This window comes from Larimichthys crocea, chromosome IX (assembly GCF_000972845.2).
Source record: "Larimichthys crocea isolate SSNF chromosome IX, L_crocea_2.0, whole genome shotgun sequence".
NCBI classification, from domain to species: Eukaryota; Metazoa; Chordata; class Actinopteri; family Sciaenidae; genus Larimichthys; species Larimichthys crocea.
The window spans coordinates 2,721,085-2,747,490 of record NC_040019.1 but is presented as its reverse complement, the minus strand read 5'-3'; the positions used below and the strand labels follow the sequence as shown (position 1 = coordinate 2,747,490).

The 26,406-nt window shown below is 44.4% G+C and overlaps 3 protein-coding genes across 8 annotated transcripts in view; 1 reads left to right on the top strand and 2 right to left on the bottom strand.

Annotated features, from left to right (window-relative positions):
* Positions 1 to 18,726, top strand: part of rapgef1b (Rap guanine nucleotide exchange factor (GEF) 1b) — a 40,481-nt gene extending 21,755 nt beyond the window's left edge. For 2 of the 5 annotated variants that reach the window (XM_019278405.2, XM_027281984.1), the window contains exons 3-26: positions 40 to 218; positions 1,776 to 1,932; positions 2,023 to 2,114; positions 2,199 to 2,354; positions 3,551 to 3,665; positions 3,786 to 3,972; positions 4,797 to 5,321; positions 6,153 to 6,355; positions 8,777 to 8,938; positions 10,718 to 10,864; positions 11,338 to 11,430; positions 12,299 to 12,384; positions 12,921 to 13,026; positions 13,714 to 13,789; positions 14,039 to 14,123; positions 15,124 to 15,216; positions 15,312 to 15,497; positions 15,594 to 15,678; positions 15,757 to 15,851; positions 15,935 to 16,013; positions 16,092 to 16,193; positions 16,281 to 16,378; positions 17,024 to 17,152; positions 17,406 to 18,726. In XM_019278405.2, coding sequence (XP_019133950.2) covers positions 40 to 218; positions 1,776 to 1,932; positions 2,023 to 2,114; positions 2,199 to 2,354; positions 3,551 to 3,665; positions 3,786 to 3,972; positions 4,797 to 5,321; positions 6,153 to 6,355; positions 8,777 to 8,938; positions 10,718 to 10,864; positions 11,338 to 11,430; positions 12,299 to 12,384; positions 12,921 to 13,026; positions 13,714 to 13,789; positions 14,039 to 14,123; positions 15,124 to 15,216; positions 15,312 to 15,497; positions 15,594 to 15,678; positions 15,757 to 15,851; positions 15,935 to 16,013; positions 16,092 to 16,193; positions 16,281 to 16,378; positions 17,024 to 17,152; positions 17,406 to 17,556 — 3,387 coding nt within the window. In that variant the 3' untranslated portion in view covers positions 17,557 to 18,726. The remainder of the gene's footprint in view (positions 1 to 39; positions 219 to 1,775; positions 1,933 to 2,022; positions 2,115 to 2,198; positions 2,355 to 3,550; positions 3,666 to 3,785; positions 3,973 to 4,796; positions 5,322 to 6,152; positions 6,356 to 8,776; positions 8,939 to 10,717; positions 10,865 to 11,337; positions 11,431 to 12,298; positions 12,385 to 12,920; positions 13,027 to 13,713; positions 13,790 to 14,038; positions 14,124 to 15,123; positions 15,217 to 15,311; positions 15,498 to 15,593; positions 15,679 to 15,756; positions 15,852 to 15,934; positions 16,014 to 16,091; positions 16,194 to 16,280; positions 16,379 to 17,023; positions 17,153 to 17,405) is intronic. The other 3 variants (XM_027281987.1, XM_027281985.1, XM_027281986.1) reach the window with 3 other exon arrangements.
* A 674-nt stretch (positions 18,727 to 19,400) lies between these two features.
* On the bottom strand, positions 19,401 to 23,271 carry uck1 (uridine-cytidine kinase 1). 2 transcript variants are annotated; one of them, XM_027281988.1, is made up of 7 exons: positions 23,152 to 23,271; positions 22,213 to 22,372; positions 20,844 to 20,940; positions 20,610 to 20,752; positions 20,430 to 20,524; positions 20,311 to 20,359; positions 19,401 to 20,232 (listed from the first exon to the last, which is right to left on the bottom strand). In XM_027281988.1, the coding sequence occupies exons 2-7, from the start codon at positions 22,349 to 22,351 to the stop codon at positions 20,045 to 20,047; spliced, it is 711 nt and encodes a 236-aa protein (XP_027137789.1). In that variant the 5' UTR covers positions 22,352 to 22,372; positions 23,152 to 23,271; the 3' UTR covers positions 19,401 to 20,044. The 2 variants fall into 2 exon arrangements, with proteins under 2 accessions (XP_027137789.1, XP_019133907.1); XM_019278362.2 differs by lacking the exon at positions 23,152 to 23,271 and adding an exon at positions 22,710 to 22,913.
* On the bottom strand, positions 23,131 to 24,823 carry dnlz (DNL-type zinc finger). Its single transcript, XM_027282225.1, has 2 exons — positions 24,651 to 24,823; positions 23,131 to 23,271 (listed from the first exon to the last, which is right to left on the bottom strand). Exons 1-2 carry the CDS (start codon positions 24,821 to 24,823, stop codon positions 23,160 to 23,162), a joined length of 285 nt encoding a protein of 94 aa, XP_027138026.1. The 3' UTR covers positions 23,131 to 23,159.
* Between the last annotated feature and the right edge of the window lie 1,583 nt (positions 24,824 to 26,406).

Here is a 26,406-nt window from a genome sequence, read left to right as displayed (position 1 = left end):
AGGTGCTGCTCTGTTTTTTTTGTGTGTTTTTTTTTTTAGAAGGTGAGTCGGCTGGAGGAGCACGAGAAGGAGGTGGTCAGCGCCCTGCGTTACTTCAAGACAATCGTGGACAAAATGGTGGTGGAGAAGAAGGTGCTGGAGATGCTGCCCGGCTCGGCCAGCAAGGTGCTCGAAGCCATCCTGCCTCTGGTTCAGGTAGAGGCTCGGATACAACACAGGTGAGTGAAATCCTGTCATTAAAACGCATTTAAATTCTCGATTTCTATGATTTCTAGCAGCTGAAACATCTGTGTATGTCTTTCGAGGCTTCTAAAATACTTTTAAGTCCCTGGACTGGAACCTTTTCAGACTTTTTATTCACCAAAACGGTCATTACAGTAAAGACTTCCTCTCTGATTGCTGCCCTTTGCTTCTCCTTTTTCCCCACCATAGATGTAATAGTTCACCACGCGCCCGTCCGTCGGCTCATTCCTGCCTCTTGACGTAACTTATAATGCAGCTGGTATGCACGCAGGACGTGTTCGAACCTGAGCGATGCAGACTGCCGCTCACCGAGCAGCTCGTGAAGATTATAACATGTTGTGAGAGACAACATCCCTTACCTCGAGGCTTCCTGTGCGTGATGCCCAAAGCCTTTAAAACTGCATTCATGCGTCACTCGCTGTTGATGTTATGATCAGACCTTTCGGAGGAAGTCGGATTAATTTCAGTTTTCGGACATATTAATTAATAGAATGAGTCACCTCTGGGTGAAAACAAAACCATTTTTGTGAACCTTGGATTGTCGAGACATGTTCGAACTTCTCTGTCTTTGTCTTTGTGCCCCCCCCTCTTCCTCCTCATACATCGGTACAGATGAAGGTATGGAGGTCAGAGGTGACAGATTTTGTATCTCTGTGTTTAGAAGCGATTGATGGATTGAGGTGCAGCCATCTCCGGGGATTTGACCTCAGTCTGATAGAATCAAACCCCAAATAGATCACAGTAGAGATTTGTTTTTCTTTTGGCAAATAAGCTGCTCGACATCAAGTTACCATTGTGTGACAAACACAGATATGTGGTCAGATAAGTAGGTCAGCAGTGGGTGTAACTCCTACCTGCTCCGTCTTGGCACACACCTTAAGTTGATTAAAGTGCTGATTTGCCAAAAGGTTTGTGTTATGATATCGCCTCATACTAACAGCTACTATTCCTACTTAGTTTTAATATAACCCTCCACCCCTTAGCCTGTGTAATCTTTCTAGGTCAAACCTCTCCACCCGTCCTACTGCTCCACCATCCCTCAAATCCTTCCACTAACCCCTGTAGCTACAGTCGTCTCCCTCTCACCGTAGGGCCCCTAAAGCTGTGCAGACACAGTGGATGGATATTCCCCGCACTGTGAATCGGCCTCAGCGTGTCAGCACAGGCCCGTGCCACACCTTAGTGTCGGGCCTGAACGCACCATTCACTGCAGGCAGAAACAACACCCCGCTTCAGCCGTGTGGTTACACATTCTTCTGTCTGCACTAGCCAGCTTATTCCCAAAATCTTACTTCCTCAACAAATACCCCCTTAAATATGTAGTTTGATAGATGGAAGTGTATCTGTATCAGTGTAAAATGATTTCACATCCCTCTCTCATGTTTCCCTTTCTGCCCCTCTGCTTTCTATTTCATCTCCTTTTCTTCTTCTTTCATTTCCTTTTCCCTTAAATCCTCTTGACTTCCCCCCGTTCCAATGTTGCCTTCTCCTCCTACCATCACCTCAACCCCATTCTCACGCCTTTTCAACAGTTCGGCGCTGTCTTCGTGCCATAACCGCGTGTACCAGAGTCTTGCCAACCTTATCCGTTGGGCCGACCAGGTGATGCTGGATGGCATCGACTTGGAGGACAAGGAAAACGTGGCGTCTGTCACCAGTGTCATCAAAGCAGTGCTGGACGGAGTAAAGGTACGCCCCTTTGTCGTAGTGGAAATGTGTCTTTGCTACGTCCTCCCGCTGTGCCCGCTAACACCAGCTGTGTTGTCTCTCTCCAAACAGGAACTGGTGAAGCTGACCATAGAGAAACAGGAGCAACCGTCACCCACCACCCCTAACAAACCGGCGCCACCTGCTACTACCACGGCGGAGAGGTGCGCCCTCCAGAATACAAACACACTCATTCAGACGGCTCAGAGGAGTTCATTCACTCAAACAGCTTTTATCTGTGTTAGCAGCATGTCATCGGAGATGCCCTTGATAGATCGGGAGCAGGAGGTCTCGAGTAAGACTGCTCCGGCAGCTACTCCCGCGGAGGCTGCCTCCGACATACCAGATGAGGATGTAGCCCCTCCCAAACCCCCCCTTCCTGAAGCTAAAATGGTGGAGCTCAGGTGAGGACGGCACGCACATGACTTCATTTCTCAAACAATAGTCCTTCACTGAAGCTGGGGAAGTGCCGGTACTTCACCATTCATGGAAGTCCTGTAGTCATAGAGGTGTCCTCTCATCTTTGCGAGACCGAATATGAGTTTGTTTCCTTTTTTTTGTTTCTGTTTTGTCTCCACCCAAAGACGAGCACAGATGAAGCCGGGGGCGATGACGTGACCGCAAAAGAAATATCGTGACCTCTTGAATGATTGTGACAAAAGCAGAAGTGGCTTCTAAATTATTTTTAAACATTTGTGTCATGTTTCACAAATAACAAAATGAGGAATTAAGACAAAAGGCTTTTTAGGATGTGGGCATGTGAGGGGGAGTTCTGTATTTTGCTTTCAATTTCACTGATTCTTGAAAATCCCCCCCCCAAAAAAAGTCTTTTCCCACGCAGTCCAGCCGCAGAAGCATCGATCCAAACGCTCTTTAAAATCTTTAATTGCTTTCACACCTTCGGCTTTCAATAGAGTACACTTTGGTTTGGTTTGTTGCTCTGTCTCCTCCTGTCTTACTCTTTCTGCTGTCTCTCTCAATGTGTTTCATCTTTGGTTTCCCTTTTGGATTCTGGGAACAGAGCACAGTTGAGTGCTGACGCTGGCCAAAGGAGACCCTCTCAGAAGGAGAAGTATGTTAGCCCATAGGATCATCTGTCTCCATTATAACATCCTACCCCAGACCCCTCCCCAACCCTCATAAAGCTTCTGGATTGGATGAAAGTGTTTCTTGACTTGCATGGTTGCATCACTCCCACTGTTTTGTTTTTGTGTCCTGGACGATCCCCTGAAGAGTTCGCCATCCAATCAGAAGGCCGTCCAGTGCATGAGAGTGTGTGACTGACCCCGTGCAGTGTCTTTTTCCGCTGGCCCTCCATATCATGGCGCCTTCTGTTCCACACTTCGTCCCCATTTTGACCTGGTATTAACTCGCTGAAAGAAAACTAGGATTGACAAGCAGGACTGCTTCATGTCATAGCTGAGAGAAGCTAACATGAAACACCCTCAGTGATGTGTGTGTTCATGTATTCATACATGGATTTGTGTGTGCATACATGTCTGAGAAAGCTGTGTTTTGCGTGCTTGCCTTATTGTCCATGTTGACTTTGCCTCCAGGCGCTGCTGTTATTTTACTCTGCTGTCTCTGTTCATGTCGATAGCCCTCCACCAGCACTTCCCCCAAAGAAGCGTCAGTCAGCACCTTCGCCTACACGGGTCGCAGTGGTCGCCCCAATGAGCCGTGGCTCCAGCTTGCCCTGCAGCGTCCACAAACAGGTGAGGGATTGTGGTCCATTACTAGGTGGGGGGCAACCTCATCAGCATAACATACAGGAAATAAACTAACCATTAAGGGAAAAAAAGGAGTGCAAACAGTCCGTCTCTGTGTCTGTGCAGCAGCAGGACTACGAGCAGGAGTTCCTCCAGAGGCGTTTCTCCGGCGGGAGCCAGTCCTACGGGGGCGACTCTCCCCGCCTGTCTCCGTGCAGCAGCATGGGGAAGCTTAGCAAGTCCGACGAGCAGCTCTCCTCCATGGAGCAGGACAGTGGACAGTGTTCTCGTAACACCAGCTGTGAGACGCTCGGTAAGACTGCAGAGACGATCTGAAGGGAAATGACCAATATTAAAGGTCCATGTGTCACATTAAAGGAGATCTACTCACACAGATGGAATAAAATATTCATAACTATGTTTTCATCATCTGGCAATATGAATTGTTTATGTTTATGTTACCTTTGAATGACCTTTACATGTACAATGGGAGTAGTTCCTCTTCCGTGCACGTTAAATCACAAACCGAACACTGGCTCTACATAGGATGAGCACAAGTTTTCCACAGCTGTTTGTCCTTTATGCTTGAAATAAGAGGGTGAGGTTAGAGGTATTCAGTCACCGCTAGATGCCCGCTCAGTTTTAAACACTGGAACACTGAAAATTCTGAACTGTAACCAGCTTTTGTCGGCTGAAAAACTTGCCACACTGCATCCTTTTATTAATAGCCTAATTAATGTTCATGACATAAATAATTAAATGTATCTGACGCATTGAAAGTCCTGCTTACGTCCACAAATACTAAAGATCCCCTCGTGCAACCATTAAAGAGACTTTCCTGCCTCTAACGCGATCAGCCGTCTCTCCAGAGACGAGTCATCGCTCTGCTGATCTCGTCGAACTACAAAAACTCACGGCCCATTTGCGGTCGTAGAGTGGCTTCACAGAGCGATGTTTCTTTTCACTCTCAGACCGCACGCAGGCGCCAGGTTGCAAAACAGTACACTGACCACACAACACACAAAAAGTTTCCCTATATGCTGTAACCATAACAGAATTAGTTATCTCCAGCTAATGTAGTGTAGTGTGTTACTTTAAACGTGGTATTGAATCTGAACTTTTTCTTTTCCTTTTCAGACAACACAGAGAATTACGACCCGGATTATGACTTCCTCCACCAGGACTTGTCAGTTGGAGATAATCTACCCCCGATACCGGTAGGAGGGTGCCTGAGCCCTCTGCCTGAGTCTCACAGCGAGTCCTCTTCCCCAGTCCCCGGACAGCATCCCTCGCATCCCCGCTTCAGTGCCCCTCCGCCCCAGCAGCCGCCTGAATACTGGACCCCGCAGCCTAATCACCCCAATCCCTTACATTCGTTGCGCATCAGCGCGCCCCCGGCCCTGCCCCAGAAGAAGCGACGCAGCACCCAGACGTCGCCCTTCCCCGACGTAGGGTCCAGGGTGCTGTACGAGCGCTACCCCTCCCAATATGACAACTTGTCAGAAGAGGAGAGGCACCCCACGCCGCCCTTCCCCCTTTTCACGCCCATCTCGCCCATGCCTCAGACAAACGGGGGCGTTTTCGTCGCTCAGTACATCGCCAGCGAGAATGCGGATGTCCCCGCCAGCCCACCGCCACTACCAGAGAAGAAAAGCAGACACAGTAAGTGAGCGGGGGGGGGAAAGGGAGGGGATGGGGTGGATGGGTGGGGGGGACATAATTAGGGAGTGATGAAGGCGGGGAGGAAGAAAGACCTCTAAACAAGATGACCGAGTGGAGGGCGCAGAGGAAAAGGAGGGGACAAAGAGTCTAATGTAGGGACGAATAAAGGAAGGGACGAGGTTGATTTAGGAAGGGACAGCGCGACACCGGCTGCACTTCGTCATCGGTTCATTGAGACACAGCTCATGTCAAGGAAATCTTCCACTGTGAATGCAGGCAGGAAGTGAATACCAGGATGTGCTACAATGGCTCCGGCTCCTGGGGCACAGAGGGCAACATTTGGTCATTTCCTGACACACCTGCTACATCACTTCCTCCCAGGCTACTGTATTATGTCACTCCTCTGTCTGTTAACACTTTATGTGTGACTACACGCATGTATGACTTCATGTGGTAAGTAAAGAGACATCATTTTCACAGAAGTTCACTTCAGTGGTTTTTCTGGTTAATGCTACTCACACTGTAAATATAGTTCTGTTCCTCTTTTGTGGCTCTTTGGTCAATTCTGAGGAAATGATGTCATGACGGTGTCATCGGGTTGATCTCATATCAGGCTTGGGAATTTTTTTTTTAGCAGAAAGTCTTGTTTCACACGTACTAAATTAACACCAGACACAGAGGGCCTGATGAAAGGTGTTTCCGGTTGCATCGTGGGGAGCGTAGGATCGTGCTTTGTTGTTGCAGTAACTACAATAATAACTGCAATAACTACATCATGGATTGCCTCATTGATGAGAAGTCTTAACTCTAATGTCCGTCTCCCTCCTTCAGTCCTCCAGTACATGCAGTTTGTCGAAGACTACTCCGAGCCGCAGCCCTCCGTGTTCTACCAAATGCCGCAGAGCGAGAGCATCTACGAGCAGCGCAACAAGCGCTTCCAGGAGGTCTACGGCATCAACGACTCCTTCAGCAGCACCGACTCGGTCCACGAGCCGCTGCAGCCTCCGGCGTTGCCCCCGAAACAAAGGCAACTGGTAAGAGAGCTCTGACGAGAACCAAACAACGCTTTAATACTGCTGAAATGTCTTTTTTTTGCAAGAAATAGTTGGGTTAACTAATTTGGAGTGTGTAAGCAAAGCTGTAATTTAAATTCCTGGACTTGTTCAGCTCATCTTCCACAAACTTAGACCCAAACTTTGAGCCCGTGGAGCCTTTACTGATAACACTATTAATTCATGAGGTTATAGCGAGAATCACGTAGTAAAGAGTGTGACGCTGTTAACTGCCACAGGTGAACAATATAAACAACCTTCAGCATCAGAGCTCTGTGCTCATCCCGATGTCTTCATGCTGGATGGGAAGGAAAGAATGCAGATCGCATTCTGGGGCTAAAGTACATTCCAGCGGTAATCCTCATCAATTTTCTCGCGAGTCTCCTCCTATCTTGTTATCTCTCTCACCTCTTCCCTCCCTCCTCCTTACTCTCTCTCTCTCTCTCTATCTCCACCCCTACTCAACGTTTTTTGTTTTTTTTTTGTCTCCGAAGCAGACAGTCTGTGTGCAGACGGAGGTGTTTGGTTGTTAGTGGAAGATAAGACCGGCCTTTATCAGATCCAGTCCACTTATCTTAGTCTGGTTCGGTGTCTGGGTTAATTGAGACGCCCGTCTGAGTAAGCGAGCGGGGAGACAATGAGACGCGATAGGGCACACCGTGATGAAGCATGTGAGTTTGAAAAATGATGAACGGTGTGAGTGTCGGGGTCCGACACAACATTATATATTGGTTTCTTTTTTTATGGCTCAGTTAGACTTCCTTTGTGCATCAATCACAAATCAGCAAATGAGGAATAACAAAAGGTGTTTCAGGATGTGGGTGTGTGGGGAGGGGATTTCTGTGTTTTGCTTTCACTTTTACTGATTTTGAGTTCGACAGTCAAAAACAGTTTTCCCTGACAAATCCAACCGCAGAACCTTCAATCCAAAAGCAGATTAGCTGACGCTTTAGAGCTCGATTGCTTATCGTGAATTTCCTCCGGGATCAATAAATCTATAATCTATCTAGTCGTGAACATTTAAGTTTTAAGCCTTTAATGTAACTTGTGTTTTTTTAAAGGAAGATTTCTGGTATATTTCCACCTCCATATTTCCCATAAATGTGGCTGTTGTGACTCGAGGGGTCGTGCTACGTTTTGGGGAAAACAGTGGAAACGAGACTTCTTGCAGAAGAATGTACATTTGGGACGAGTTGCAAGAGATTTCCAAACATCATTTTTACATGAATCATTTAAAATGTTCGTCTCTGTCGAATGTAAACACAGAAAGTAGCACCCTGGAACGGCTAACGGACGGACAAGAAAGGAAAGAACACCTGGTTCAAATATACCAGAATGACAATACGAAACCCTCCTGACACCGCGCGCTCAGTGCCAGATTGTCACACGCGAGACACGCTGTTCTCATAAAGAAACACACTTACCCATTTCTCCCTTACTAACGCGTGCCATGCATATTAGGAGGTGACAAATTGATTTGCGGATCGGCCGAAAGCTTTGAAGTAATGAGGACGGTACATTCTTGGACAGTAAACAGAGAACAGTCGTCTCTGGGGTAAAGCTAAGAAGTACAGTATCATAGCCCAGTAAAGAAAATAGACTTTGTGGCTGAGCGGCAGTCTACCCGGGCCACCTCACAGAGCCTTTCTCCGTTCTCTTTATCCATTGTCCTCTCTCTGCCACCGCAACTGTGTATTCAGAGGCCCAGCTTTTTTATTTTTATCGTCCTTTTGTGTGAGCGTACAGTCGAACTGCACTCATCTCCCTGCTCCCTGCCGCAGGGCCTAATCTGGCCTCATGTTTTTTTGGACTTGATGAGCTCGTGGCCCGGCGGAATAAGCCTGTTTGCCTCCTCTCTCCGTAAACCCGTGTTTCCAGGCTTACACGCTTTGGCGACTTTACACGGCTTTGCAAAAAAAAAAAAAGAAGTCATTTCAGCTGGCTGCTGTGTGGATTTAGAACGCGTCATGAGTTGGCCTGGTTTCTGCAAAGCACTGAGAGTTCGGGACATTTAAAGAAGAGTTTATGCGTGTGTGTGTTTATGTGTGTAACCTGTACGCGTCACATGACCTTGTAGTAATTAGGGCTTTCTAGGAAGAACACAGAAAACAGAGGTAGTCTGTTCAGTATTTCTGTCCACAGACTGTAAGCTGAACCACCAGAATCCTCCTCAGCTTTCACCACTTTGACTTCACTATTCTGCTGCTGAACTTTGATTAAATCTGCTCTAATTCAGTCTTGCTTACTAGTGTAATCAACTGTCCCCTTTTTTTTCTCTTCTCTTTCCTCCCTTAAACACTCCCTTTCCTCTTTCCTAACCCCCCCCGATTTCTCTCACTCCCTTCTCTTTTCTGCCTTTCTTTTCTACCTTTTTTTTTCCTTCCTCTTTTGTTTCCGTCTCAGGCCTCCCACTCTTCCTCCCCCTCTTCCTCCTCCTCCTCCTCTCTCTCCTGCCACCTCCAGCCGTCTGTGGCGGCCATGGAGGAGGCGGGCTCTGGGCTGGGCCTCAGCATGTCCGTTTCTAACTCCTACCTGATTGGACAAGCGTCCTTGACCACACCCACGGTGAGTTCACCCCCTCCCCCTCGTGCTTAAACCCCGCCCACCACCACCACCATCCCTCCACTTCCATTTCTCCACGCCGGTGTGGGTGCTGTGTGGTCCTGGACGGGTTTAAGGGTGGCTTGACCTGTGTGTGTGCTCCATATGTTCTACCTCAGATGAGGCGACCCTCAGGGGTCAGCGCTTTAGTTGCTGTGTGGTCTTTGATTTTCACTCATCCACCCATCCATCCATCCGTGTGTGTGTGTGTGCGTGTGTGTGTGTTCATTTTGACAGTGTGAATTTTGTGGTGAGGCTTTAGATACGCTGTTGTTGTGCTTTGAGTGTCGCCGTGGCTCCGTGCTGCAAAGTTTGTGTGCTTGCGTGTCCCGCTGATGTGTTTTCCTCCACGTGACGGGTAACCGATCGACCCCTTTCCCGTCTTTTCGTGTCCGCAACAGCTCATCCAAACATCACAAGAGACAGTCAGCCCCTTTTGTTGGAGATCAGACGTAACAAAATATCCCTTTGTTGGTCCAACTGGAACGTTTCAAGCATCAACAGGTTCCCGTTAATGAATTAACTCGCGGTTAATCGATACTATATTCCACTCAGTCAGGCCCTGACCCCGCAGCGGACTTGGCTGTGTGCTACAGTGGCTTTTGTTAGTATTTCTTTTTTTCTTTTTGGGAGGGGTTGACCCGTGATGACCTCATGGTGTGCGAGGCACCCTGAGATACATCGTGGATCTCCCTCAGGATATCTCCAGTGGAATGCAGCACCAGATGGACCTGATGGAAAACACATTCCTCCTGTTTTTTTGCTCCTCTTCCTTCCTTCCTCTCTCCTCCTCGTCTTTTTTTTCGATGTTGCAATCCCCACCGTCTCCCCTCTTCACCTTTTTTCGCCCTTGCCGTAACCTCCTCAACCCCCCTGCCCCCCAAAATACACACACACACACACACACGTACACACAACCTCCACACCTCCCGTTTGTCTGTTTTCTGTGGAATGTTTGCATTCCTCAACTCATTGGGCCACTGGGTGTGTGTGTGTGTGTGTGTTGTTGCTGTTAGCCCCGCCAGGATATCCCAACCCTTTAAGGAATAGCGGAGGACGAGGGTTTCTCGGATTTCCAGCTGATCATGCATGAACACGTGCATGCATATTTTGCGTGTATGTGTCAGCCGAGCTGTGTGTGTGTGTGTGTGTGTGTGTGTGTGTGTGTGTGTGTGTGTGGTGTATCAGTGATCCGTGTATGCGCCGCACTTATGCTAGTATGCTGAAACAAGGCTGATATGTGCAACGTGTCACAACAGGTTACCACTACCTCCCCTACAGACAGGCATATCCTCAGCTGGCCACACACACACACACACACACACACACACACGCACACATTGTTAAGACGACTCTTGTTCAAACACATATACATACTCTGCATTGATGCCAGTTTATCTCCATGTTTCCTTGTTGCTGTCGACGTCTGTGGAGCTATTTCTGTCGCCACGGGTTCCAGTTTATTGGGTGTTTGTGTGTTGGTGTGTGTGTGTGTGTGTGTGTGCTTCATGTTCAGGCACATCACTCTCATAGTCCAGGCTTTAATGGAGGTGTTGGAGAATGAGGTGAACCCTTTTTTTCCTCCTCCTCCTCCTCCTCCTTCCCTTTCTTCTATTGTTCAGCTTCTTTTTCTACCTGCTCTGTCTTCACACTTCTCTCTGAGTCTTTATTTATTTCTTCTATTTTTTTTTTCCTTCTATTCTTCTTCTTTTCCCTGCTTTCGTTTCTTTCCACCAATCGCAGAGCTTGGACCAGGTTGCCTTGACCAATGCCACCATACTTGATGGCAGCGGGGGCGGGCCCAACGGTTCCCTGGCTGGCTCAATGGGCTCTGTGGCTGTCTGTCTTCCTTCTGAGTCTTCTCTCACTGACTCTCTCCACACCTCAGCGGTGAGCTTTACAAAGGATAGGACAAAGCAGGATATTTAATATTAATCATGTGACCCCCTCCTCCTCCTCCTCCTCCTCCTCCTGGCAGCAGTCCGGCGTTCAGATGATAATATAGTGACTCATTCACTCGGTGGCATCTTGTTGTCATGATCACTGCCCACAAACTGTCTGCTGTCTGATTACCGGTCTTAAAAGAATCCCAGTAGAGCATGTTGCACTGCATGTTCTTTTCGCCAGTAAATACTACTCTACCTTCACACTCCACGCACTCCAGCGCCACCTGGTGCCATGACGACACACCGCTCCCCCCCCCCCCCCTCTCTCTGCACAACACCAAAAACCTTTCGGCTAGCGAGCTGCTGCCTCTTTTCACATTCACACACACACACACACACACACACTCTGTGCCGCCCTCTCTCGGCTCCCCCCCCTCACGCCTGGGTTTGTGTCCCTCCTCTCTTCCCTTCCCGTAGAGCGAGAGCGCGAATGACGAGGGCGGGGAGGGGGAGTACGTGAACTTGTACTCGTCCAGCCAGGCCAATGGGGAGCTGCCTCTCTCCCTCAGAGTAAGTAAGCTGACCGCCACGGGGTGAAAGGTCAATTCCATTCACACGTCCCATCGCTTCAGGATATGAATCGATTCGAAGCGAGGACGCCCCGTTTGACTGGCAGATATCTTATTGATTCATCTCTTGAAGCGATTGGCGCTGGAATGGAATGTGAACGGAGCCAAACCTGAGCGAGCATGACTTCAGGTCCCTCGGGTTCGCCTGCAAAAGGGACTCCTGTGCTGTGGTTGGTGTCTGTGGAGAGTGATGTCCATCCATCCTATCTATCTGTGTGTTGTTCTGACCGCCTTGGCTTCAGATGACCGCCGTCTGCTGCGCTTCAACTGTAACGAGCATTTAACCTTGTTCCAGTCTAACACCTGACATGTGGTTGGATTCTCTACGGTTCACTGGTTTTCAATTTTCCAATAACATCCCCCCCCATAACAGCTTATGTACACTTGTGCATGTGTGAACCGTACACGTGTGTGTGTGTGTGGTTCTGTTTGTATTCTCTTGGGCCAGTTTGGGTCGTGTGTTAACTGTCAGAGCGAGAGTCAAAGAGACGAGATGTGCGAGTGTGTTCGTAGTTTGGTGAAGTTTCAGTGTGTGTGGCTTCTCTCCTCTCTCCTGGTGTCTTTCTGTCGGGTCATCCATCATCTCGAAACTCTAATCCAAGTCAGCACTAATCAGGATAACAATCCTTCGTACACACACAGTGATCCAGACGTTCGTACAAAGCCATAACCCAAGTGTGTAGCATGCACCCGGTGCTTCATACGACCTCCATCGCCCTCCCTGTCACTGCATGGAACCGTTCATCGATGACGTTCCATGTCATCTACAGCGCAGGTGTTGATTATCGCTTTTTCCCTCCGTTGATTAGGAAACGATCACAGCTGACGATGTACTTCAAGACCCTGCCCCTCAGATGCCATCCAGCAACAGCAAAGAGGCGATGGACAAGGAAAGGTACGGGTCGTCATGTCCGCATCGTATAAGACAGACGAGTTTTTAAAGCCTAAAGACTAAAGTCATGACTATTAATCTTTATAGTGCATTAGTCTGTATATAGTGAATACAGTACATACTTAGAACCTGATTAGAATTAGTCACAATTGTTTTATCGAATAATCTGCTGCCATTTTTTACTGTAAAATCGTTGGAAATTTATGAAAACCCTGCACTTTTATCTTCTAGAGTCCAAGATAATACGTTTACATAGTTTGTTTTATACAACCTACAGCCCAAAACTCAAAAATATTAAAATTTACTATCATATATGACCAGAAAAACTCAGATATTATCACAAATTTACTATCATATATGACCAGAAAAACTCAGATATTATCACATCTGAGAAGCTGAAACTGTCACAATTCTCCCAGTTTATCTTGAGAAATGACTAAAACTATGAATTGATGTTTAAAATAGTCGCCTGTTAATCTTTGGGACTCAGCTATGGTCGTTGGTTTTTCTGTGCTGATGACCGTTTTGTGTTGTTGCAGGAGGCAGAAGTCGACAGAGTCGGCCGGGAGCGACGAGGAAGACGTGGACGAGCTCTCCCTCGTAGACCACAAGGAGATCATGAGCAGGATAACACTAAAGCAAGAGGTGAGATAACATCCATCGTGCACTCGGACAGAGCGGTGCAGCACCGGCATACAAAGCACATTTTATCCTGTTAGTCCAGCGCGGGCTAAAGGTCACCGTGAGTCGCTCAGATGTGAAATCAGATCCTGAGATCCAACACCGATAGCCATCGCTGCCCTCTGGAGTCAACACTCCGATACTGCAGGGCTGAAATTGAGAAACCGCCCTCCTCCCACGCCTCCTCCTCCTCCTCCTCCTTTGTCCTGTGTGGTGCAGTCTGATAGACAGATGTGTGGAAATGCTGCTCGCCACTCTGCAAGGTTAGGGGCAATGTGACAGCAGTGATTTACAGGAAAGGGGATGGGGAGAGATCACAAGTGGGAAGAGAGGAAGATTCACAGCCCGTGATGACATGTCGAGCTGTTTACAGAAGACATATTGCAGTGGTGGTGATTTTATCACACACAGGGTCTGACTTTTTCTTCGTCATCAGAGGAGCTGGTGCAGGACAGGGAGAGGTGGGGGCCTTTCAGAGAGAGAGGGAGAGAGGGAGGAAAGGGAAGGTGCAGGCTACATTTTGGGCTAGACGGCATCACCCCACATCAACTCTCACCACTGTCTCCTCCACTCCTCTCCGCCTTTCTGCCTTTCTGTCGTTCATTTCGTCTAATAATCCTTTGCGCTCGCTCTCTCCCTAATTTCCCCCAGAACGATGACGGCCCAGACGTTCGTGCTGGATCAGGAGATATTCTATTAGTCCACGCTACAGAAACAGACCGCAAAGGTACAGTACAGAAGACGTTAAGACTCGTGTGTGTGTGTGTGTGTTTATATGCAGTGCAGTATGTTACTGGGCTTCGGGGTCACTGGAACAGCTTTGTTTTGCCAGCTTGAAAGAACTGCAATCATTTTATATTCAAAGACTGATTAATGTTTTATTCGTTAGTTTGTTAGTGTGATTTGAAGAGTTGGTTAGTTAAAAGGGAACTTTAGCCGCACTTCATCTTCACACACGCTGCTTTTCTCTCCACAGATCTTGTTTTGTACTGTGAAGCCTTTCTGACAACGTATAGGACTTTTATAACCCCCGAGGACCTCATTAAGAAGCTACACTACAGATATCCTTTTTCAAATCACTCGACGTGTCGTGAGATCGAGTTGTTCTGTCGGGCAGAAGGTTATTTTCTTCTTTAATATCAAGGAAGGTCTTCTTTATCTCGTTTGTGCTCATTCAGCCTCTTTCACTTTCAGACATTCAGAATAACTGATGCATTCAGTCTAAATTACGGATGAAAATGTCGGAGCTTTCTGTGATATCATGAACTTTACCCTCTGTCCATTCCACTTTACCATCTACATGCTTAAGAATAACAACAGCGAGCATGTTGGCACCAAGAGTTCAGCATCGCAGAGCAGCCGCCATGGCTGTGGACTCATCGATTGCTCTGTGATGACGTGTGTTTGCATGCAGTGAGGCTGAGATCAAATCAGATTGCTAAAAAGGAAAGCACAGTTTCTGTGCCATGACAGTGTTTATTTTATTTTATGCCCCCATAACTTTATTGTTGCTTTAACTAAACACAGCATCTCACAAAATATCAACCTCTCCATGTATCACTATTAGCTGCAGAGAGTTTACATGTGAGAGTAATGTGCTGGATTCACTTTTAATTTCCTAATACTCTCTGTTTGCAGCCACGATTTTGCTCCATAAATTTTTACCTTGCTTTATTATCTTGCTGTCACTTTTTAGTTCCTAATGTACGCATGCGACATGTGCATGAACGTGACTACACAGCAGCTTCTAGTGAAATAAAATAAAACTTAAACTTATTACAATTACATTCCACAGTTTTCATTAAAAATTTTGTAGCATTTTAATAGTATATATTTTTTTAATTACCGGTAATTGATTTTATTGTTAGAATATACTTCACCTCCACGTACCACTAGAGGGGGGTCATTTACCACCACAGTTTAAGAACCAGTGAGCTTTTATTGTGAAAGGATGCACTGTATTTTAAAGGAGCGTTCAAGAGAGTAAACTATGAGTTTAAATATGTTGTTTTATTTTGTAATCCACGCGCAGTACACTCGTTGTCCTTGACCACAGAGCACATACACTAGGTTTTGCCACAGTCCGGACACTTTCAAGAAGCGGGTCAGCAAGAACACGTTCTTCGTGCTGGTCCGCGTGGTGGACGAGCTTTGGTGAGTAGGACTCGACGTTTTCGTCTTAAACATGTGGAAAGAAAATGAATCTTTCCTCGTCATCATTCCCTTCTTCCTCTTTCTCTCTCTTCCAGCCTGGTGGAGCTGACGGAAGACATCTTGAAACAGCTGATGGACCTGGTGTTCACGCTGGTGTGCAACGGCGAGCTCAGCCTCGCCCGCGTGCTCCGCAAAAACATCCTGGACAAGGTGGAGCAGAAGAAGCTGCTGCGCTACACTAACTCCCTCAAGCCGCTCGCTGCCCGAGGGGTCTCTGCAAGGTACCGTGGGAGTTAGAGTCCTTCCCGCTCAGTTTGAGCCCTGACTCTGCACGCAGCTTAAAGTTGAAGACTGATGGTGTTTGTTTGTCCTCACAGGCCTGGAACTCTACACGACTTCCGCAGTCATGAGATTGCCGACCAGCTCACTCTTCTCGATGCTGAACTCTTCTATAAAATTGAGGTACAGTGTTGACGCGACGATTATGTTTGGACACGGAGCTCCACAGTCAATCTAACCCTAACTCCTCTTCCTCTTTAGATTCCCGAGGTGCTGCTTTGGGCGAAGGAGCAGAACGAGGAGAAGAGTCCGAACCTGACTCAGTTCACAGAGCACTTTAACAACATGAGCTATTGGTACGAGCAAAAACCCACAAACTTACCTCCGTCATGAGCTTCCCTCTTACACCATCTAACCCTCATAAACGTTGTCACCACAGGGTCCGCTCTTTGATAATCCAACAAGAGAAAGCCCAAGACCGAGAGAAGCTGCTTCTCAAGTTCATCAAGATAATGAAGGTCAGTCAGAGCTTGAATATAAAAACCATTTCATGTCCTCGTTGTTAAACGCTCTAACACTCACATTTGCCATTGCAGCACTTACGGAAGTTGAATAATTTCAACTCCTACCTGGCAATACTGTCCGCCCTGGACTCTGCCCCCATCAGGAGACTGGAGTGGCAGAAACAGACCTCAGAGGTGGGAGATCTACTCCTGTTCATTATATATAGAGGAGTATAACGATCATGTTCATCACTCATGTCTCGTATCGCACTTCTCTCTCAGGGATTGGAGGAATATTGCACGTTGATTGACAGTTCCTCGTCCTTCAGAGCGTACAGAGCTGCTCTGGCTGAAGTGGAGCCGCCGTGCATCCCGTACTTGTAAGTGAATGAAAGTTTACACACAAGGAAAGATGTGTACACCTGTCCCTTTACACTCGGACAAGAAAAAACAATCAAGTCTGAATAAAAGATAAATACATTTTTTAAAAAAGGGTAACTCGAAAATATGACGACAGTTACCTTGAGTTTGAGAACGATGGAAGACCAAAACACGTCTTCAGGTACTCGCAAATGAAGCTATGAAGTCAGCCAAGCTCTAAAATATCAATAATTTGGATGTCAGTGAACATTTTTTAATCATGTGAGGATTATAAGGAGTTTCTTTGAAGATTTTCTCTCCTGTAAGATAAAAAATCTGCTGATTGGTCGAGGAGCAGCTTTCATTTATCCCAAATAATAATGTACATTTCTTGGCAAAGTAAGTTATAGTAATTAGTATTCTGCTTTTTTTTTTTTTTGGCTAATTGAAATTCAGGTTTATCATTTAATAAATAAAAGCATGGGTTAATGTCAGCTTCCATTTCTAAAACAGATTTTTGTGAATCAGCGACTTAAATCCCAGAACAGATGCAGAAATGTTCCGTCCAAATCTTTAATAAAGTTAAGAGATCATCAAATTCAGTTTTGAGCCGAGAGCCATGACTTGACACGACTCCTCCTCTCCTCCCTCCTTCTCCCTTCCAGGGGTCTCATCCTCCAGGACTTGACCTTCGTCCACCTGGGGAACCCCGACCTCATCGACGGGAAGGTCAACTTCTCCAAACGCTGGCAGCAGTTCAACATCCTGGACAGCATGCGGCGCTTCCAGCAAGTGTAAGTGAATTTCTAGCACGATGAAAGGACGCGCGTAATCCTGATTATATTATTAGAAAGCTTTGTGAACATCAGTTACGGTAATAAATGTCATCGTTTGTTTGCCACCGGCAGGAAATACGACGCTTTGTTTTTTTATTTGAATGTCATAAAACATCGCTGCTGTCCTCGCACCGGCTGTTGTTTTGTTTTTGTTTTTCCCACTAATGAATCGCTGCATTAATCAAACCTCGACCTCCTCCTCTCGTCGCAGGCATTACGATCTGAAGCGCAACGAAGACATCGTCTCGTTCTTCAACGACTTCAGCGACCACCTGGCGGAGGAGGCCCTGTGGGAGCTGTCGCTGAAGATCAAACCCAGGAACATCGTCAGGCGCAAGACGGACCGCGAAGAGAAGACCTAGGCCCCGTGGGCCCCTTCCTGAGACTGACCTCCAACTGTGCTTCATGACACTAACTCCACTTTACTACAGACTGAAAGAAAGACACATGGAAGCTATCCGCTGGAGCTGACGGGACAAACTACAGACGACTGAAGCGTGGCCGAGGTTTACAAAGAGCTCCGCTGCTCTGGGAGATTATAATTGGGATTACTGTGGCTCTGGCGTTTAGATGGGGGACAGAGAGAGATGAAATGGGGGAGGAAGCCCGGTGCCAAGGAGGGGTGAGGAGTCACACAGAGCGGACAGGGAGGACGCTACGGGAAAATAACCAAAGTCTGCTCCCTGGGCTCTCTGTTTTAGAGTGGAGCTTGTTGCGTGTGCGTGAGATTAAGCTGAATGGTCCATTACTCTCCCGAGTTGCTCCTTCCTCTTCCTCTTTTATGTATGTGCCATTTCGTTGGTCATCTTCTAGCGAAACCCTCACGAAGTCCCCCCCCTCCCTCGAGTACGTGGAACCTCAAACGAGAGGAGCCGCCTCGCCCTTGAACTGTGACGTCAACGCGCAGGCTCGCCGATCGAGGAGGGAGGTGGGGAGCGTGACGGAGGGGGTGGATCTGGACTTGAAGAGAGGATGACCGTTTAAAAAAAGAGACTGAGAGTTTTGTTTTGAAACATTTTGTGTAAGAATCATGTATGGTTATGAAATGTATTATATACAGTTGCTCCTTTTGTTCTTAAAAAGGATGTTTAATGCTTATGAGAAGAGCTTAGCTTCTCCCCCCCCCCAAAAAAGTGCCATACGTATTATGTGCACTAAAAAAAAGCAAAGCAAAAACAACGACAAAAAAGATAAAATTACTAAAGATGCTGTGATCTATGTATGTCATACTGAAATCATCGTGTGCCGTGTTCAGGTGTAGAGAACCATCGGGCAGTCACAATCACGTCCCCGTCCCCTCCACAGTCATGTCGGTGTGTGTGAATGATTGTTTGCGTGCGACTGGAAAAAAAAAGAAAAAAAGTCCTCTGTGACTTTTTGTGTGTTTGTCATTCCAAAAATGTGCTGTAGTAAAAATCATTCTGATTCCTCTTTTTTTTTTTTGTTTTTGTTTGGGATAATGGTCAAAAACCAACACATCACACTGTGCTATCAAACTCCAATAAAACAAACAGCTCTGTTTCTATACGCACTGTGTCAGCGATCAATCAAAAATATTCAATTTCTCTTTGCTCATCATCACTTTAACACTCCACCTTGTCCCCGAACCAGAACCAGACCGAGACAAGAGGCCTTTCAGCACGGTCAAGTGTTTCCAAGTTGCTGATTTATAGAAGTGGAAGTAAGATTTAGTCACCCACAGCAGGAAGGACACTTCGACATGCAGACTTGAACCACCGATCATCTGATGAGTGGATGGACCCGCTCGACCTCCTGAGCTCACTGGACTTCTCTGAGAAGTCAGACGTGAATCAAGCGCCACTAAAACTAATTCTTCTGTTCAGGAATGCAGGTAAAGAACTACAATTTGACATCTTAAATCAAGAAATAATAATGTTCTTTAATATTTTTGATGTAAATTTGAAGATTCCTGGATAACAATAATTACATTTTAGCATTTAAAAATATCATTTTGGTTAGATACTGGTATATTAACCATTACAGAAACATAAAAAATGATTTTGGTGGTTACCAGTGCTGTTGATTTCAAGCTTTATTTGACAGAGACAGCTGAAGAGTGACGGGGAACGACATGCAGCAAGGAGCCGCAGGTCGGATTCGAACCCTGGAAGGACCGAGCCTTCGTACACGGGACGCTCTACCGACTGAGCTAAAAAGATGTCGAGGTTCAAATAACGCTTTAAAACCTTGTAATAGAATTTCAATTTATTGTTGTACAGAATGGTCAGTGGAAAATAAACTTAAATTAAAAAAAATAATAAGGCATGTATTCAGCTGGAGATACTCAAAAAAGGAAGCACTCGATCAAGGTGTGACACTACCAAACCACGCAGCCCACTCGGGCTGAATTAAATAAGTTAGTACGAGATAAAAAGCAACGAGACATTTAAAAAAAACTGATGAGTATTAATATAATTTAAATATAATAATCTCAATTTAAGCGACAAAGAAGCGGATATAAATAGACCAAAGTGCAAAAAAGCCTGAAGGAAACGACCATTTAAAAACACCCTCCGTGTCGGTAACAGGCCGTCTAACCACAGTCAACACTGAAAAAAAAATCAAACCCTATCATGGAAGACTGTTACATAAATCAGTATGTTGGTGTACTACAGTGATTACTGTAAAATGACGGAGAGGTTGCAGCACTGTGTGATTGATTATCTTATTTTTTAAAATGCTGCAGAGAGGGTGAGATCGGCATCACAGTTGCTGACCCGTCCGGCACAAATCAGTAGCAGCAATCCCAAAAAAAATAAAAATTAAAAAGCTTGTACAGTCTGGAACGTGCTTGTCCTCCCGCACACACACACACACACACACAGAGTCTCAGTGAGGCCGACAGCTCGGCTCCAGCAGGACCCTCTTTCCCGGAGGGTTGGCGGATCCGTTCTGCAGCTCGCTCTGCTCGGAAATGGCCCGCTTTAAGGTCCGACCGTTCATGGAGCTGCGCTGCCACTTGCAGATGTCGCCGTTCAGGATGTCTTGGATGTGCTGGACGATGAGGTTGATGGCCACTGGGGTGAGAGACGGGAAGATTTGTGAAGCGTTCGTACTGGAGAGACTCGCAGAAAAACAACTTTAAAAACACTCACCCATGTTGTCGACTCCTCTTGGAATGATGACGTCTACGTACTTCTTTGTCTAAGAGAGACACACATCTTTAATAAACTTTTAACAGGAGCGTTGTAGAGGATGAGCCGATGACACTTACAGGCAAACAAAACTCTTCAAAAGCAGGCTTGACAAACGTCGTGTACTGAGTGAGGATCTGCTCCAGGTCTCTCCCTCGGTTCATGTCTCGCAGAACTACGGAGAAAAATCACGTCAGACTTATCGATGCGCTGCGGCACCGCGTGGAATTATCGTTACAGTACGTGGGAGACGTCGGTACCTCTGCGAGACAGCCTGACGTCTGAATCCGTGTCCACGAAGAGCTTCATGTGAAACATGTCGCGAACTTTCTGCGGGTAGAAGACCAGGATGCCCTCGAAGAGGACGACGTCCGCTGGGTAGACCGTGATCCTCTCGTCCAACCTGAGAACACGCACGCAGATGTTTTTAATCACAGAGTGATGATATTAAATAAAAATATCAGATGGAAAAGACGTGAAATGTTTCGTCCTACCTGGAATGAGTGACGAAGTCGTACGTCGGCACTTCCACCACGCGTCCCTCCACGATGTCCTTCAAGGTTTTGTACATTAACTCGTTGTCGAACGCCTCTGCGAGATTATTAAACAGATCGTCAATGCAGAGCATGTTAAAGTTTTTTAAACTTCCCTGTTGATGTCATTTATCTTTGAAGCTGAAATTTCTCGACCAAAGTTTCAGGCTCCTCTCTAAAAATACAGTTTGTATATGAAACACTGCTGCTGGCCGGACATTACAGGTGGGTAAACACATCAGTGCACCCTTCAGGGACCTTCCTTTAAATAAAACACACACGCCTTCTGCCTTTCTTTTAATAACACCTAACCTAATACTTTTGGTTAGGTGTTGTTCAGAGCGGGTGGTCCACTAATCAGCGTGATCAGATGATCGCGGTTCAATCCCTGATTCCTTCAGTCTGCATGTGGAAGTTTCCTCCGGTTGCACACTGGGGCGCCGCCAGGAATTTTGGCCCCTCTCTGTGCAGCTGTTGTCACCAAATCTCTAGGACCTAACGATCCCATCAAAAGCTTCACATAACTCTAATTAAAGGCTTGCAACTGTTTTGCGTCTTGTAGTTCAATACTAGTACTAGCACAACATTTACTGCTGGTGATTTGTACATGCATGCAAGTCTGCATACATCCAGTCAGAATCAGAAATACTTTAATAATCCTAGGGAGAAATTATTAAAGTATTATTTAATAATTATCTATTATTATTTATTTAATTAATTTAATATTTTATTTAATTATTTAAGAATTATTTGTTATTTAATTTATAATTCTTTAATTAATTTAATATTTTATTTAATTGTTTAGGTATTCTTTAATAATTATTTATTATTATTGATTTAATTACTTTAATATTTTATTTAATTATTTAAGTATTATTTAATAATTATTTATTATTATTTAATTTGTATGTATTTAAGTATTATTTAATAATTATTTATTGTTTATTTAATTACTAATTACTGAATTAATTTAATATTTTATTATTAATTAATTTAATATTTTATTTAATTATTTTTAATTTAATTGTTTTTTATTTAATTATTATTTGCAGTTCACTATTTGATGCCAGATTAAAAGCCACCATAAAAATGTGCTAAAGGCCATTTTTTTTTTTTATTTAACTTTTACTGCCCAAAACACATAAAAACAAAGAGATAATTAATTCCATTATTATATTTGAAATATATATACTCAATGATGATGGTAATCTTTTACTTGGTTTGTTTACCTATTTTTGGGGGGGGCCTTGGAACAAACTAACTTTTGTGTGTTAGCTGTAGGGAGGTAGGGGTGTGTGTGTGTGTGTGTGTGTGTGTGTGTGTGTGTTACCTGGATGATCAAAGTTGTACTGGCCCTTCAGAGCTTTGGCCTTCTGGTCTGGAGTCAGGACTCTGTAGAAACTGTCCTGGCTGATGATCGCCACCTTCCTCTGGCGGTGGTCCACCTTGTTCTGACCCAGCAGCTCCATGATCTTGGCGCAAACTGTTGACTGCAGCAAGAAAAATATTAACATTATTATTAATGATTTATCAGGTTTAATTAGCGCGTTTTGTGGTGTTGTCATGGAGACACGAGTGAAGTTTTGACCTTCTGTGGTGTCTGTCAGCCGATCAGCTGATCTGACACATTTAGGATAGTTAGCTGCGGGTTTAGCGCCATAAAAAGAAGAGTTGGCGGTAAAATTAACAGAGCACGAGTCTAATTAACTCTAATTAACTCTGTGTGATGTAATAAAGATGTAATGACTGACAGCCGCTGCTAGCACGCGGAGCTAAGCTCCTCCGGCGGGAGGAAGCTAACGGAAGAAGCCGAAATGAAGCGCTCACCTTCCCGCTGGCGGTTCCTCCGCTCACCCCGATGAGGAACGGGCCGTGTCGGGGCCTCTCCGCCTCGTCCGGGGCTCCGAGAGCAGCCATGGCGGTCCGAATAAGAGAGGAAGATCCGCGGGGAAACGGATCTGCGGCTGTGGCGCTAAAAGCTATCAGCTGCTAAACACAGCGCGCGAAGCTCTCGCGAGAGTCGGCGCGATCTCCGAGTGTCAACAGCGGGATCAGTTTGGCGCGAAATTTAATTAAGAAATTTGCATAAAATAAGATTAAATCAGCATTTTGAGCTGCGCTGCTTTAAATATTTAAATACGACTCATAAGCAATGTTAATGTTAGAAAACAGCTGGAATTAGATCACTACTCACTCAGAACACATGACGAATACACTATTTATTGTTATAAAAATAAATATTTGTACAACACACACATTATAAAAACACCTCTAGCTTTATTGTTTGTCTGGTTTCTCTGCGTCTTCGTCCATCATGATCTGCAGAGCAGCGCTTCCTTCAATCCTCTTCACGCTCTCTCCTTTGGCAGCGAGGATTTCCTCAATGTTCCTGAAGTGTGAAGAGACACAGAAATAATAAACTGTACGTGAACTTATTAGTCAATCAAAAGATGTTAATAACAGTTTGTTCACCTTAGAGCACTTCTATTTGTATTTATCCATTAACTTGCATCCTGTTTCACGTCCTACCTGTATGGCTCGAGTCCCAAAGCTTTAGAAATAGCTCTGTAACTCTTTGACAGTTGTCACTGATTTAGTTTTTTCATCTTTTGTTGAACTCTTTGAGATCACAGCGTGGTGTGTTGCTGTTTGAGATCTCTCAAGTGAAGTGATTTCTGGATTCAACAGGTCTGGCTATTAGTTTTATTAGTTTAATTAGTGGGGCAATTACTTTTTCACACAGGGCCAGGTAGGTTTGGATAACTTTTTTCTCTTAATAAATAAAAATCATCATTTAAAAACTGCATTTTCTGTTTACTTGGGTTATCTTTGTCTAATATTAACATTTATTTGATGATCTTAAACATTTATGTGTCATAAATATGCAAATAAGTAAGAAATCAGGAAATCACACAACTGTGCATAACTGCATTATTATTATTTTTGTTTTATATTGCAGTTATGTGTGTATGCACATTGCACATGCTAAATATATGACACATTTCTATGTGTATCAATATTATTATTATTATATACTGTTATTAACAATAACATTACCATCATATCATCAGTAGTAATACCATCATCTTGCCTCTGAACATGATCTACCCATTTATCTGTTTTTATTTTGATTTTTTCTACCGCAGTATTTTTTATTTTATTTTCCTATTGTATTTTTATTGTATTCAAATATATCGGACTGCTATGAGGACCTAATTTCCCTTCGGGGATTAATAAACTCATCCATCTATCCATCTATCTATCCATCTTCTAATCGAATATATGTTGCACTTTAATTCTCGTCTCGTCTTTTAAATAGATGTTGCTGCGCTTATAGTTGAGCCAATATATCAGCCTGTTTACAGATATATTGTTATACCAATAAGTAACAGTGTGTAAATTCCTTGTGTGTGTTCACACACCTGGCGAATAAAACAATAACAAGATGTTGTCAGATGTTTGAGGTCATTTAAAGAAGCGGTTGCATTTACAGAATCTGTCCACCAGAGCGCACTAAAAGTTTATTTACAGCTGTAAATGTGCCACATATCTTAGTCGTACTACTTCTTCAGTTAAATGGATGCTTACCAAATATCTGCCGTGTGTTTTTGTTAAAAAATCATTAGTATCAGCATCAAAAGTTCCAGTATCAGCCGGTCTCTAATCACGCGGCACTGGCTGGATGGTTTGAGCTGTTACATGTAAAGTATGAGCATAAAGAGGAAAAACAGTGCGACCACACTGGTTTAGATGTTATGAATCACCAACCTCTTCCCATCTAGGTCAGAGAACCAGTTGAGGTTATCAGCGATGATGTGGTGATTGTTACATCCTCGACACGTCACTATGACAACACCTTTGTGATAAGCCTGCTTGGAGATCTTCTCCGTGGACCTGGTGGAGCAAACCTGCACAAACGACACAGCCTTCATGTTAGACATGACTCGGATAGATCAAGCTATAACTAATGATTTTATTTTATTATGGCTTAATCCAGCGGTTCTCAAACTTTTTCTGACTTCTTTAGCAGCTGAAAAAAAGTTTATACTATCCAACCCCACGACTTCTTTTAGTTATACAACGACGATAAGGAAAGCAACTATTAAAGACAGAGCTGAGGCTGAGTTTTAGTGACTGAAAGGTCAGCAGAATAGAATTTGTAGTGGCAGTCAACAACAACAAAAAGCCACTCAAAGAAACGTGAAGACATTCCCAACATGTAATGGTAGTTTTACGTTTTATTTATGTGCAAATTAAATACCTACAAAAGTTCTGCTACGACCAAACTGTATATATACATAAATAATATATATGTTGGTATATTCATCTCAACTTGTCCATGCTGCTAATACTGTATATTCTATAAAATTTGTATATATATATATATATATTTATATATATATATATATATATCTTATATATTATTCTGTTCATCTGTACACACTCTGGACTTCTGGTTCGATGCTAAACTGCATTTCGTTGTCTAAGTATTTAGTTACTTTGTGCAACGACAATAAAGTTGAATCTAATCTAATCTGATAATCAATATCTGTTTTATTTTGGATATAAAATGGTGAAAACGCTAAAAATCTTGTTTTGTCCACAACTCAAAGACATTCAGGATACTGTCACAGAGAACTAAGAACTAGTAATATTCAAATAAAGAAGCAGAAATTGGACATTTTTCCTTGCGATTAATCGATTAATCATTGGAGCTTATTGATGGGTTACCTTGCACGTGTAAACCAGCTGTAATGTTTCGTCTCGATCTTCCGACAGCGTCACTGCTGACACTCGCTGAAGTTGTGAATCCTCTGTGTGAATAAAGTGTTGACACGAGCTTCACAACCTGTCCGAAGGTAACAACACGTGACGCGTCCTGGCTGCGATCGGCAGTGACCGACAGGAGAGTCCAGATCGGCCGCGATTAACACCGAGACAGCCGGCTGAGGCGCGGCAGCATCTCCCGCTCAGAGCCGGATGATCGTAGGACGGAGAAACATCTGGAAGAGCGACATGCCGAAGAGCGACACGAGGAAGAGTCTGAAAGCTGAGACTGTTTACGTCCTCACGCGCCTTCATCAGCGTGTGGGTTGTCGCGTTGTGAGACATCATTTCTGTCTGTAGTTTCAAAATAAAACTATTGCACATGGTCACAATGACGTCACATGTCATATAGCTTCTATATTAAGGACAAAATAAATAAGAGTAAATAAATAAAATTAAATAAAAAAAAGAATAATTAAAAAATCTAAATAAAGTAACAAACAAAAAGAAAAAAAAAACTAAAATATAATATTTCTTTAAAGAACAAAAAGAAAAAAAGAAAAAAAGAAAAAAAAAAAATCATAAAATAATAATTTTAAAAAAGTATTATTTTAATTGTCGCGTTGTGAAGACATCATTTATAATAATTATTAAAAACTCTAAATATATAAATCAATAAACAAACAAAAAGAAAAAAACTAAATAAAATTACAGTTTTTCAAAGAACAAAAATGAAATAAAAATAAATAAATAAATA